The following is a 14,782-nucleotide window of genomic DNA, read 5'->3' as shown; positions in this document are numbered from 1 at the left end:
CACCACCTCACCAGGCTTCCAGTCCAGGGCTCCGGGTATACAGAAACCCGGGCTACTTAATCCCAGCCTAGAGCACTGGACACTCCTCCTCTCCCTCCCTCACACCCTACCCGCCACCAGCCACCAGCCCTATTCCACCCCCCCCGCGCCCCCCCCCCCCAGCCCGGGCTCTACCCTCGCGTGCAGGCACTGGCGGGCGGCGGGCGGGCCACTGGAGCGGCTTGGCATCTTCGGAGCCGCCCCCTGGCCCTAGTGTCTGGCCACACACTGCCCACTCTGCACCGCCCGGGCTTCAGACTCTTTGCAGCCCATACCGTGTGTGCCGCGTCCACCCGAGCCGGGAGCGCCCCGCAGGCGGGCGGTGGTGGATGCGCGGGCGGCAGCCCACAGTATGGATTCAGATTCTGGAGAGCAGAGCGAGGGCGAGCTCGGGACTGCTGCAGGTAGCGAGGGGGCCAACCCTGCCGGGAGGGCTGGGGTTGGAAAAGAGGGGAGGCCAGCGTGGGAGAGTATTTCTTGGAGCTGTGGGGCAGAAGGCCGGTTCCCAGTAGCCCAAATCCTTCCACGCTGAGACTGGGGACTGGTTTGGGGGCATCCTCTCACCCTACTGCACTTAGGTGCGTCGGAGAGACAGGAGGGACGTTTTGCCCACGGATCCCACAGTGGCAGGGTCTCCAGCGGAGGCCTTGGGGCGCCCTGCAAGGTGGGGGAGGGGGAGAGGAGAGCTTGAGATATTTGCCTCTTGTAATTTTCAGTGGAAACCGAACTGAAGTAACTTCCCATGTGTTGCCTAGTCTGCCATCCTGGGGCGGTGAGACCATGCTTCTGAGTCGGTGGGAAGAAAAGGGATAGATCAGGGATCCTGGCTGGGCTTATGTCTGAGGTTCTGAGACTGCTGGCCAAGCCCTGTGCAGAAGTGGTAACCCATCCCTGTTACATGGCTAGCAGGAGGAGGGCCCCTATGAGGGGTCCGAAAGTGACATGCAGAGCTGGTCTTCCCCTTTAAGAGGTGCCACCGGCTTTCCATAAGCAATAGGAATGGAAGCTATAGGACAGGAGGAGGCTTATTTAGAGAAATGAATGTTCTTCTCTGCCTCTCCCCAGTACTGAGCAACAAGAGGAAGCTGCCCACAACCCCAGGTCTATTTTCCTCCATGATCATCCCAACTACACCAGCGGGCTTTGCCTCCCGAGGCCCTTCTCTGGGGTCCAGGGTCCAGGACCACTCACTTTCTATCTACAGTCATAGTTCTGTGCACCCAGTATAGCCCTGAAAGTTTGCTTGCCACACAGATCCTGACCGTCTGCAGGAAGTCTCCTAACACAAGCCAGTACTCAGTCAGGTCCTCACACTTCCCAAGGGCACACGGGAGTGCCAACAGTGGAGACCAATTGAGGGAAGGTCTATTAGACTAGGTACTGGTGTAGGGAACGCACGTTCAAGAATCAGGGTAGGAGAGCATCTAGCCAAATGGTTGTTGTTGTTTTTTTTTTACTTATTTTTTTAATCTCCATTTAGCAGAGGTCCAGATTCCCTGCTGTGGGCCCTGGGACTTACCTCTCCCAGCAGCAGGTGGCTATGGTCCTCACTTAGAGTGGGCTGGCTTCCAGGGGTAAGGTAGGAGGTGAGGGAGGTGCTTGTGTGTGAGGATTCCAATAGCTGTGCAAGGGACTCCTGCTTAGTGCGGTGTGTGGATGCAGACGCCATCCTCAAGCACTATCCTTTTGTATGCCTATGTGCTCCTGTGACTGTAAGGCACAGAGATTTCGCTTCACAGGTGGCTTGGGATCTTCTTTAATCATGTTATCCAATAGGTGTCTCTAGTAGTTATCAATGTGTATCCAAGTATATCTCCAGAGCTTGGGGTAGATGGATACCAGACACATTGTCACTGACACTTTAGAAATCTCAGTTACATTGTCACCACCCACCGACTTATTGTGTAGGTGGAAGCTAGGAAATTGCAGGATAAGGGAGGAAGGGAATGCGATTCATTAAAGGGAGATGAGAGCAGGAGAAACTCCAGGGTTCTTAGTACTTAGAGGGAAGAGGAGAGAAGGAATATGTACATATACATCCTAGTGTGCCCACCCCCACCAGCCTGCTTCAGTTCTGAATGTCACTGCCTGTCCAAGTGACTGACAGTCTGTGTGAGCCGCACAGCTCACAGCACACACTGTCACTGAGGTCAGATGTGCCTGGAAGAGCAGGGCAGCCAGCACTCACAAGCTGTCTCGCTTGTTTGCACCTTACTGTTGTCTGCAGTTATTCCTTCTTTCCTGTGTGCTTGAGTCTCACGACTTGAACATTTATTTTAATGTCATGAGCCATTATGCTAAATGGCATTTAGACTCACTCATTATTTTCAGTCTGAAAGTGTTCCCCATAGTGACGAAGCTTCAGAATTAGCGCCATCTCTCCATCTTGCTCTGCTTGCACCCTGTCAAAAGGAAGCTGTGGTTGCAGATCCAGAGAGAGTTTAAAAGGCAGACATTTATCCATAGAGGCCGTCCTCTGTCCTTACAAGAAAGTTGCACTCTTTGCCATACCTGTACCTCCTCCAGGTAAATGGGTCTGTAACTGAAAAAAGCAGAGGAGTAAGTACTCCTGAGTAAGGCATACTCGCTTACTTTGTAACCAGTTGAGTTGTAAAGACTTCCACCTCATCTGTACATACAGTGTATCTTTATAAGCTTAAGAAAATAAACTCTAGGATGAGGAAGACCTTAGTGGCTCACTCAGGGGCAGGTAACTTCACTTTTTAACCATAGTACTACCGAGATCAAGTAAATAACACCTGGAATGTGTCCTTGGTCATTTCAGTAAATAGAAGCTGTTATTCATCCCCTGAAATCTCTAGAAGTATAATCTGGGTTATCTTTAGGAATCCTACTAAGCAATGGATCCTAGTGCCTTGTAGAGTAAAAAAAAAATTGCAAGGTGTGTATGAGAAGCCAATATATGTGTCATGATTGCACTGATTAGTTGGTCAGATCTTTCAGTTGTCTCCCTTTCAGCTTACCTGGGAATGCTTGGAGTGAGTCTCACTTTACATCTCTTCTCAACTTCATTGACCTTTTACCTCATCAAGATTGGGGGGGGGGGCATTACAGCCTCCTGCTTCCCCCATGCTCTCCTAGGCTCTAAGAGAGTTATGAAAGACACAGGACACCTCAGCCAGTCCTGCTAATGTGGCAATGGGGACTCCCATGTGATGTGCTACTCCAAGTGGAAAAGAAATGGCAATCTCCTCCCAGCGCTGCTCCCGCTCCTAAACCTCTTCCCACTGTTCAGGAGGCAGGAGATGCTCATGTCCCTCTTCAACTTACCCATGATGCTCACCTGTTGGTAAGGAGCAGGGCAGTTTCCATGCTTTTTCCTGCTTTAAAAGGCTCAGGCTGGGGAGGACTCTGGAGGAGAGGTTTGGGGTGATATTTGTAGAAATCCTCCTTTTTTTTTTTTTTCCACCCAGGAGGTACAAGCTGATGTTTCTATGTCATTTTGCTATCTCTCTTCCTTTTCTGTCATTTTATGTCTCCTTCTGTGATTAGGAAAGCAACAGAGTTTATGGAACATTGGGTTCACTCCAGAGACCCAACTTGGCAGTCGTCCATTTGGCAAATCTATCGTCCACCTCTTGGAAATCCTAGAGTTTGATATATTAATTCTAAAGTGCATGAGAATCATTCCTAAGAAGCAACAGGGGATTAGCATCAGTTAAATCATTTTTTTTTCTTTCTGGCTTGGAAGATCAAGAGAGTCTGTCTACTCAGCTGAAGGCAAAAGACCTTCTTGAACCAACAACTCCCTGGTTCAGGAAAGTCAAGCTGAGGAGGTGCTGCAGAAAAGCATTTCTGGGTGATGGAGTCTGTGCATGAGGTGGTTGCTTCTAGAGAAAAGAAATGGTAGGCCCTGACTGCCTTTCCTGTTTTCTTGGATTCTAAGCTTGGTCCATCAAGCAATAATAGGTAGATGCAGCAAATATCAAAAGGAATCAGACACTCAGAAGCTAGATCGTTTGAGCAGAGGGACAGGTCAACAGGGAGGCCGCTGGAAGGCTGGGAGTTCTCAGGAAATAAAAAAGTCAGTATAGGGCAGGCTAACGATAAGAAGGTCTTTAAAACTTGAGAAAGGGGCACCCCATGATTGTTGGACAGACACCCAACAGAAAACCATCATCAGAAACCACATTGTGCAGAGACAAAGAAATGCAGAGATTACTGAGACTCAGAGCCCCTGCTTTCAGGGTGTGGCCACAACACTGGAGAGGTGGTGAGTGAATGCAGGCCAGAGGAAGGGTGCAAACAACATTTCAGAGACAGCAGCAGAAGCTAGTTACAGATTGCACCAAAGCCAGGAAAGGAAAAGGAAGGAAGACAGTAGTGAGTAGGGAGCTGGAATGAGAGCAGAGCGGGCTGAGTGACACTGCTCTGGAGGCAGAGAAAGGCTGGGGACCCAACTGATGTTCTCAGAACTGTGTCCCTTCAGGCCCTTGACAGTAGTAATGTTTTGTTTAATGATCTTTTCTTCTCTGGCTCTGATGTAAACGCTTAGACTCTGTAAGTTTGTATTGTGAGCTCTGGGGGTCTGCTGAGCCCCATTGCTAGGTTAACAGTGGAAGTTGTTGCATCTTCTTTGCTGATGGATTGATGGTGATGGACTGGCTAACTGAAGGCAGGAATGGCCTGGGCACGCTGCACCATTTGGCTATTAGTCAAGTTCTTTTCCTTGTTCCTGTTTGTGAAGCTTGAACTGGTTTCTGTCCTGCCCACACGATGTGCTGTTGCTGTTTGGTGATCAGAAACTTGTCTTCTGTTTCTTCATAGTCTCAGATTCTGTGGATATAGTTCTAAATATAGACATATGAGCATCTGGGTGAGCTTCCTGGGAACTCGACACTGATTGCCAGGCCAGGGGCAGAAGCCTAGCCTATAAAGTAGAACTGCCAGGTGTGTTGTCTTCTGCTTTGTTTGCCATGTCTGGCAATTCCTTCACTGCCCTAATTTCTGACTCCATTAGAAATTATGAGGAATTGTAAAGAGAGATAACACACTCCGTTCTGTCCTCTAGGGTTTGACATTGCATGGGGAAAGCAGGTTAGAGATATTGCTAGCCAAAATGCATCAGGATTCTAGACCTCCCTTTCCTGGGATTACATCTCTGTCTCTTTTGTATTCTTCCTTAGCACTGGCCACAATATTCTGTATTTTGTGATTGTTCCTATACTGGGCTATTGTATTTGTGAGCTTCCAAAAGGTTAGGGCTGCCTCTTTTATCATGAGTATCATCACCTCCACACAGTGACCTATGCACCTTAGACCCAGTGGCAGGTTGCTGGATGAGCAGATAGATGGAGGCATGTATGCGTGCATGGGCAGATGGGCTGGGTCTCCAGGAAGCAGACTCTGAGGTAGCACTTGGCAGGAGGAGGGTTGATCTGTTTTTGTGCTTGAACTTCTCTCAGGATCAATATCTGCAGAAGAAGAGGCGAGCAGAAGGGCAGGAAGCAGCTGTTTGCAGTCATGTTAGGTAGAGGAAACACTTCTCCAAACTGAATCTGTGAAAATGGGCAACCTTAGCAGTATGTAGTGTAGGATTTGCAACATGGGGTAACACTGTTGGTTCTAGTGGGAAGTTTTTTGAAATAGTGTATATGACCATGCACATATAAAAACACTTCTTGCATTACTTTTCTCTTTAAGAAAATATAATACCTGTTTTTATTATTTGCCAGCCAAATATAATTATTGTCACCTTCTCTGTTAGTGTTATCTCCAATGGGTTCATTCTCTGACAGAGCTACCACTTTAATCCACATTTAAACATCTCTCTCTCTCTCTCTCTCTCTCTCTCTCTCTCTCTCTCTCTCTCTTTCTTTCTCTCTGTTTGGAGTCAGGGTTTCTTTGTATGTCCCTGGCTGTTTAGAGCTCTAGAAAGATAGTCTATAAATAATTTTGTTTAGTTTTTCAGCTACTTGGCCTCTAATTTATATAAAATGTCTGTGTAGGTGGGTGTTTGCTGTATATTCTGCATAAGTATATAGAGAAAAATACAGGATTGAGAGTATATCTCAGTGGTAGGGTGCTTTCCTCGCATGGATAAGTACCTGAGTTTGTTTCCAGCAGCATAAAGAAGAAAGGAGAGAAGGAAAAAGGAGAGAATGTAGAGAATAAGCTTCACTTAACCACCCCTCCCTGGACAAAACAAAACAAAAAAAAAAACCATATAAGATGAACCTTTCCCCTCCCATATATGTTGAGGCATAAAATGATGCCATTTTGTTTTATATCAGAAATGTTCTTTTTGGTTAAATGCTTACTGGGTTTCTTAGACATCATTGCTTGGGAATAAATTTGAGCATGTTCATGGAAAATCTACCCATATACAGACTATAAAACTGGAAGGTTTGGCAGCACAGAGAGTGCTGGACACACCCTAATAGAAACCAGGACTTTGTAATTCAGTTCTCTGGGAAGAAAAAGAGACACTTTGGTGGTGTCCAATATTGCTTAAACTAGAGAAACCACAGAGACAGCCACTGGCTGCTAGATTCTGTTTCAAAAGTAAAATATGCTTTCTGTGAACTATTCTAGCCCCCAAAATAAGAAGTTTAGTAATGACACTCAGCTTTGGGGAGACCTCCAGCTTACTTTTTTTCACGTGATAGAGACATCCACTTTATCCGTGAGACAGGAAGTGCTTTTAATGGTGGGTGTGTGCTCATGTGCTGTGCTCCCAACTTGGGGCCTGCAGTTCAGCTGGACGGTTATAAAATAGGGAACGGAGTAGGGGAAGGCCATGATGGGCTGTTTCTGTGCCAGTTCTTTTCTGCTACCTTTGAATCCTGCTTCCTTGCTTTCTAGATGACAAAATTAAGAAAAGCAGGGAGGAAAGACTGGGATTCGAGACTCTAGGTTGAGAGAAACAAGGACTTTAAGTGGTAAAGCAAAAGGGAGACAGTTGGAAGGTTGTTTTTGTCGCCCAAAGTCCAGCCTTAAAAATGGTACCTCATTTTTAAATTTTACATTAAGTCCTTATAATGTCTTAAAGTGAGTCATTCCATGGCATTTAATGTTATATTAACCATGCTTCTGGGTTAAATGCTAGAAATAGCCCAATTTTCCAGGCAAGGAAATAGAGGCACAGAATGTAAGTAACTATCTCAAGACTGTGCATCTTGTGAGTGGAAATGACGCAAGCCAAAGTCTAAAACCTGTTCTCTTGTACAGGTAGACCTTGTGTTAGGGTGATGGGTGCCACTAGGCTGCTTTGCATATCCTGCTCAATTCCCTTGGTTCCCAGAACCCTGACAACTGGACCTCCCCTGTCAGTTAGGGCACTGTTTATGTGTGCTTGTTCGAGGAAGTAATCTCCAGGTGATTTTGCCTTAATAATACTACTGTCATATTAGTGACAAATCAGTTTTTGGCCCAGCTAATCAGCATTGATTGTCACAGTAAAGCAAAGGTTCCACTTGAGTGGTTCTGGTCTCTTGTTAGTTGCATCTGATACTTCAGTCTCTGCTGACAAGAAACCACAGATTCTCAATTCACAGTATCCTAGGAACAGCCCCCATAGGCTTTGCTTTCCTCTCAGACATCACAACCCAGGCCTCTATTGTCTGCTCTGCTCTCTGCATTCTATTCCAGGTTTCCACAACAGGTCAGCAAACTCTGAGAACTCCCAGCCCAAAGTTCTAAGCACTTTCACAGTTCTCATACCCAAACAACTTTGGTCTTTCACGAGGATACTCTACATTCCTGATACCAATGTCTACTCTAGTTTTTTTTTTTTTTTTTCTTCTGTCGCTATGATCAATACGATCATTAACAAAAACTTATGGAAGAGAGGTTTTGTTGCAGCTTATAGGTTAGAGTCCATCCTTGAGGGAAGCCAAGGCAGGAGCTTGAAAGAGAAACCACTGAGGAATGCTACTTACTGGTTTGCTTCCAAGCTCATGTTCAATTCCCTTTCTTGTACCGCCCATGCCCACAAGCCCAGGGATAACACCACTCACAGTGAGAAGGGCTCCTGCATCAACTAGCATTCAAGAACATTCTAACAGACTTGCTCACCAGCCAGTCTGACGGGAGGAATTCTTCAAGGGTGATTTCTGAAAAACTAACCCTGCCTCCCCTCTCTTTCCTCTATTGGGTTTCCTATTCCAGGCATATTTGCCAGAAGACTGGCCACCACAGCCCACACCTACACTTTGCCAAGCATCTTCTTCCCGAGTCAGGCTCATTCCGTTTTCTCACTGAGAGGCAGCCTCCATGTAACCCTCGGATTATTAAGTTTTTATTTTCTGAGGAGTATTATCATCCAGTGACATGGTTGCCACAAAGGTTAATTTGCTTTGAACCTTAATAGCTGTCAGCTTCAAGAAAATTTTTTTTACAATCCCCTAGTGCTCCAGTTACATCTTCTCTTTCTTGAGATTGATTTTTTTTTATTTTTTGATTTAAAGAATTAAATTTGTTGTGAGGAAACTGGGAAATGAGTTTCCTTATGTTAAGCTTCTCTAGCGTTGGAATTTAACTTCATAATTTACTGAATCAAGCCCATCAAGAAAGCAGGGAAAGGGGCTGGAGAGATGGCTCAGCAGTTAAGAGCACTGGCTGTTCTTCCAGAGTGTAATCTATAGAAATAGGCTCTGTTTCTGAAGCAGTTAGATGGAGATATGGTTGGGGGGTGGGGGTTTCTTGTGACTCTTGAAGTTTGAGAAGAAGAGGGTAGGCCCAGCATTCTTTACTCCTTCTGCCTCCTCTTCCAACCGGAGCCTACTAAACACAGACAGCCTAGCAGGCAGCTGGTAGGAAAGAGCAATACTCACACTTACCAGCATTGTTAAAACAGTTTTAAATTTCTCTCAATCCCCGTTAAGGATTAGTATTCATTATTTGCCAGGATTTTGGCTATACTTTGTTGGTTTATGTTATTTTAAAACAGCTTATTTTATGCATATTCAATTACACAACTATAATAAACTACATAGAGAACTCTCTTCTCCACATAGAGAAACCAGTTTAGCTTTCAAGTGGAAAGCAAAGCAAGACATTCTGATACTTAGTTCCCTGCTTGGGAAGCAGACTTGGGACTGGGATGTAGCCCATGAGTAAGAATACTTGCTTAATATTGGTGAGGCCCTGAGTTGAATCTCCCAGTTGTTATCTGAGAAGACTTTTCCTGAAGAGACTCAACACAGATTCCTACTGACCCCAAATATGCAGCCCATGATTGATATTACTAAAGCCCAACTTGGTAAAGCTATGAGTTTTATTTGGGTTACTTACAAGATATGGGTGAGGGGTAACTTACAGGGGCAGAAATGACTCAAAGACAGCTTCATCACTAGAGCCCACCCCAGCACGGGTGACAGCTTACAAAAGCTGGGAACCTGGAGCACACTGAACAGCCTTCAGGTATCTCAGCAGATTGGAGAGTATCCTTTCTAGGTGCATCTGTTGGTCTGAACTTCCTCTGGGCAGTTCAGCTGGTCTCTGCTCTTTCTTCAGACTGCTTGCCTAGTCTCAGAAGCTTTTCACCATGAATTGTCTGAGAGTGACTTACAATAGTCATTTTATTCCTGAAAGGGAGGGGCCTAGTGAGCCTGGTCAGTTTTAGGGACTTCCTGAAGCTATTTTGAGTTGTTTAATTTCTGTCTTAAGGAGTTTCCTTCCAGGTTGGAATGTTTGAATCCTGAAAGAAACTGCTTCACAACCCCACTGCATGCATACATATAACAACATCAATAACAACAACAACAAGACCAATCAGGAGTCATTATTTTATTATTTGTAAATGAATATAACCAACGTGACTTTTTAAAGCAAGAGATGGGAGAGTATAAGGGAAAGAATGACTGGATGGTCATAAAACTCCTACAGAGGAAGATGGTGTTGTGCTAAGAATTATACACAGCTCCTCCTGAGACCAGCAGCATGTAAATTCATAGCTGTTCCCAAACACCCCTACCTCAGGCTTCCTCCTTCCCTAGTAGCAGGATAGGCCAAGGTTCACAAGTGGGCATAGAGATTTGTTTCCAATTGGTGCTTTGTTTTGCTGTTAAAAAGAAATTCTCTGGACTAAGAATAGAGCTTTCTGGTAGAGAATTGTCTACTCTGCATGAAGGCCATGATTAAACACACACACACAGGGAGAGAGAGAGAGAGAGAGAGAGAGAGAGAGAGAGAGAGAGAGAGAGAGAGAGAGAGAGAGAGAGAGGAAGGAAGGATCTCTGGGGTGAATTTCTAGCTAAACCACTGAAAACAGGCAACTGTGAGTGAGTGTCCATCTATGGGCAGGACAGCTATTATAGCACCTGCTCCCTAAGATCCAGGAAACACTAGGGAAAAGCAGACAGAAACTGTAAGAGCTAGAAGATAAGAGGAGTGCTGGGAACTGCTGTCCACGGACATGACACACATGAACTGATGCACACATGAACTCACAGCGGCGGGTATCTTGTGTTAGGCCAAGCTCTTTAAAGATTCCAGCATGGACTGAGGAGGCCTCCTGATGCCCAACCTTAGCTGAAAAGATGCTGACAGTTAATGACTGCTAGGGGTAGAAGGGCCACTTTTCTTTAGGAATTGTGGCCACTGGTGGGTTCCTATGCCCCAGTGGAGAACCTCATGCCTACAGTCATATGGGCATCACTAACTGACTCAGAGGGTCTTTAAAAAGTATGAAAGGGCATAACATTGAGAGGATTTGATGGGAGTGTGTCCTAGCACTTAGGAGGATATCTTGGGTCTAGGAGTTTAAAATCAACCTGGACAATAGAGTACGAAACTATCTAAATAAATAAGACTCTTAAGGGATGAGGATATAGCTGTTAGAAGACTTGCCTAGCATGTGTAAACCTCTGTCTCTGCCTCTCAAATACTCATATCTGTCAGTTTAACTGGTGAGAGTGGCTGAAACGTCAGTAAAATCAAGGCTGGAAAAGGACTACGAGCATGTGCTCCTACACTTAGGGGTTTGTGGTAGAGGAGCGTCTACAGGCTCATTCTTCGTAGGGTCACTTGGCCTACAGCCTGTGTGCCAGTTGCTGACAGAGCTTCTTAGTTCCTTTCACCTAATGGATGCCTACCTTACCAAGGCTAAAACTTGCTGAAAAGTTGGGTTCCCCAATACCACAGAAGTAATTCTTACATATTTCCACTCACTACATCTCCCTGGTCCCAGTGTTCTGCTCCATCCCTTCTCTCTCTCTCTCTCTCTCTCTCTCTCTCTCTCTCTCTCTCTCTCTCTCTCTCTCTCTCTCTCTCTCTCTCTCTCTCTCTCTCTCTCTCTCTCTCTCTCTCTCTCTCTCTCTCTCTCTCATTTCTATTACATCCCGAATGCAGTTTCCCCTTCCTCCTCTCCTCCAGTCCTTTCCCTGTCTCCCCACTCCCACCACTCCCATCCTTTTCTCCTCCATTTCTCTTCAGAAAAAGTGAGGCCTCCCATGGATATCAACCAGCCCTGGCATATCAAGTTGCAGCAAGACTAGGCACATGCTCTCCTATTGAGGCTAACCTAGGCAGCCAAGTAGGAGGAAAAGGTCCCAAAGGCAGGCAACATAGTCAAAGACAGCCCTCGCTCCCACTGTTAGAAGTCCCACTTGAAGACCAAGCTACACAAATGTAATGTATGTGCACAAGGCCTAAGTCATGCAGGCTCCCTGGTTGGCGGTTAAGTCTCTGTGAGCACCTATGGACACGGGTTAGTTGATTCTGTAAGTTTTCTTGTGGTGTCTTTAACCTCTCTGGTTCCAGTTCTTCTATAGGATTCCCCAAGCTACACCTAATGTTTGGCTGTGGGTCTCTGCATCTGTTTCCATCAGTTGCTTGGTGAAACCTCTCTAATGACAATTATGCTAGTCTGCAAGTATAGCAGAATGTCATTAGCAGTGTGAGGTGTGGGCTTCTCACGGTATGGGTCTCAAGCTGGACCAATTATTATTGGCCACACCCTCAATTTCTGCTCTATCTCTTTACCCCTGCACATCTTGTAGGCAGGACAAATTGGAGGTCGAAGGTTTTGTCGTTGGGTTTTATGGCTGGGTTGGTGTTCTCCATGGTGGGGAGAATCTCATTATGTTTTCCAGGCTGGCTGGCTTTCAGCTTGTGATCCTTTGTACAGTTGAGGTAACTGAATTTGATAGCATTCTAGACCCAGTAGAATCATTAATCAAATGTGAAGATGGAATAAAGTCATTGTGTGACATGCTAGATCTCACAAACAAAGGAACTTTCCATGACCCCTTCATGGGAAGCTACCAGATCTTAGTGTGTCCACAGGCACCTATAATTTCTACCTTTTTTGTGTCTTTACATTTAAATGGCTACAATTTACATGCTTGTTTAAAAACTTGCTTATATTTTATATTTTGCCTTTTGATACTTTATTCTCTGGATTTTAAAGGTGTTTGCTAACATTTATCCTGGACAAAGTGCCTATTATGGTTCGAAAGCAATGCATCTCCTACAGGCTTGGGCACTGAATGTTTGGTCCCGAGCTGGTAGCACTACTTTGGGAGGTTCTTGAAATGTTAAGAAGTAGGGCCTGGGTAGATGAAATACATCGTCAAGGATGGGTCCTTACGTTTATTTTGCTATGCCTCTTTCCTTTCCCTTCACTTCCCGTCTGACCTTAGATAAATATCCTATTTCTTTGCTCTGTACATCCTTCTGCTGCCATGATGTTCTTCCCATGTTATGGGGCTAAACAACTGTGGACTAATCCTCTGAGTGTCCTTGGGTTGTCTCTGTCAGGCATTTTGTCACAGATGAAAAAAGTAACAGCACTCTACTGGATCAGAAAGTGAATTAAAAAAGAGAAGCTCTGAATCCAAGAACTAAGGCCTGGAGCCAAGAAGAGGCGAAGGAGGAATGTCAGATATGGAGGAAAATGTGCTCAGGCCTTAGCAGAGGACACAAGGCTCCCAGAGGGTGTTTCAGAAAATAGTAGAAGTGGTCGAGTAGTTGATATATCTGACCTACTGAGAAGGACTTTGTATCTCTTAGGAACTGGGGGAGTGTTTTAGCTCTAGCTAGATAGGGAATATTAAACAAAAATAGACAAGCTGTGTCAACTCCTTGGGAAAATGAGATGAGTAAGAAAGGAAGTGCAGTCATAGAAATCGTAGAGCATCCTGAACAAGCTATGAATGTTATCTACATCATAATAATACAGCTGCCAAAGCATGATTAACCAAAGACTGACAGAGAACCAAACTAGAAGACAGAGAGAAAAACAAATGGGGAAGACAATGAAATTTCCACCCCTGTACTATGAGGTTAAAAGCAAATAAAACCAAGAACTAAAAGTATAGGCATGTAATTTAAATAGTGGAGACCATTAGTCATGGAAACAGCCGGAACAGCTTGATGTGGCTTGTCTCTAAGGAACTGGCATCAGAGATGTGTCAGAAGACGGTTCATTTTGTTATACGTTTTATAGATAGGTTTGATTTTGAAATGATATACTTGCGTGACTTTGAAAAAAAAAAAAAAGCAACCTAGCTTCTCGGCCTAGGGAGTAGTATGACAGCCACAACTGAGCACTGGATAAGGAGCCCAGAGCAGGGACTTTAGGCCTCTGGAGAAGGAAATAGACGTCAGTATCCCAAGTGTATGCTAGCTCAAGGTTAATGAGTGTCAGAACTGAGTCATTCATTCATCTAACAGTAGTTTTCTATAATTCACATCCAGGCCATGAATGTTGGCTACATGAACCATGATTTCTGGTCTCAAGGAGTTCAAATTGGTAGGAGTAGAAGTTGTTCATCCAGGTGACTGATGATTACTGATGATTAATGCCTAAAAGGTACTAAGAGTGTGCTTAAAGGCAGAGTATTTTTCTCAGGAGTCTGAGGTCCTTCAAGCAGAGCCCTTGAGGTTGAGGAAGAATTGATCTGAGAAGGGGGTAAGGTGTTCTAGCACAGGCAACAGATTGAGCAGTCACAGATAGGACCTTGGTAGGAAAGATCATGGTATAGCTGAGACCAGAGTGTAATGTCAGGTGAAGGTCTTGTAGAGCTTCAGAGTGAACAGAAGGTAGACAAACAACTCAGAGTTCATGCCTTGGAATCTGAATAATTTTGTGAAGAACTCCAGAGAGCTGGGTGAGGAAAGCAGAGACTCCCCCAACCCTAAGAAAGGCTCCATGCTGCTGGGGAACTAAGAAGTCTACCTTGGGGGTGCCCTTTTCATCCCTTGTCTTAGACTGCCCATTAAATTAGCAGGTTTGCCCAGTAAAAGCTGTAGACCTCCCTATTCACGTACTACAAGCAAAACTGCCCTCCCTCTATCTCAGACACCCCTCGTGGACAATTAAAAGACTATTTGGTTGGCCAACAAATATATAAAAAATGTTCAATATCATTAGCCATTAGAGAAATGCAAATCAAAACAATAGTAAGAAGCCATCTCAATACCTCTAGAATGGCTGTTGTCAAAAAACCCAAAATAACAAATATTGGCAAGAATGTAGAAAATTATGAATTCTCATGCACTAGTGGTGGGGATCTAAACTACTACAGAAGCTACGGAAACGTTTATGGATGTTCCCTTAATTTTTTTTCTTTAAAAAAAATAAATAAAAGCTGGAGAAATGGCTTATAGGGTAAGAACATTGGCCTGTCTTCCAGAGGACCAGGATTCACTCCTAGCACCCACATGTTGGCTCAAAACCATCTAAAATTCCAATTCCAGGGAGGATCCAGGCACTGCACACACTTTGTACACAAGCATACATCCAGGCAAACACTCAAACATACAAAATAAAGTCTAA

The 14,782-nt window shown here is 44.9% G+C and overlaps 1 protein-coding gene across 1 annotated transcript in view; it reads left to right on the top strand.

Moving 5' to 3' along the window:
* Positions 1-201: 201 nt before the first annotated feature.
* Tnfaip8l3 (TNF alpha induced protein 8 like 3) overlaps positions 202-14,782 on the top strand; it is a 32,074-nt gene continuing 17,493 nt past the window's right edge. Inside the window, exon 1 of the mRNA XM_076925241.1 lies at positions 202-443. Coding sequence (XP_076781356.1) covers positions 392-443 — 52 coding nt within the window. The 5' untranslated portion in view covers positions 202-391. The remainder of the gene's footprint in view (positions 444-14,782) is intronic.

Source organism: Arvicanthis niloticus, chromosome 26 (assembly GCF_011762505.2).
Source record: "Arvicanthis niloticus isolate mArvNil1 chromosome 26, mArvNil1.pat.X, whole genome shotgun sequence".
NCBI lineage: Eukaryota > Metazoa > Chordata > Mammalia > Rodentia > Muridae > Arvicanthis > Arvicanthis niloticus.
This window is presented reverse-complemented; position numbering and strand designations above follow the sequence as displayed.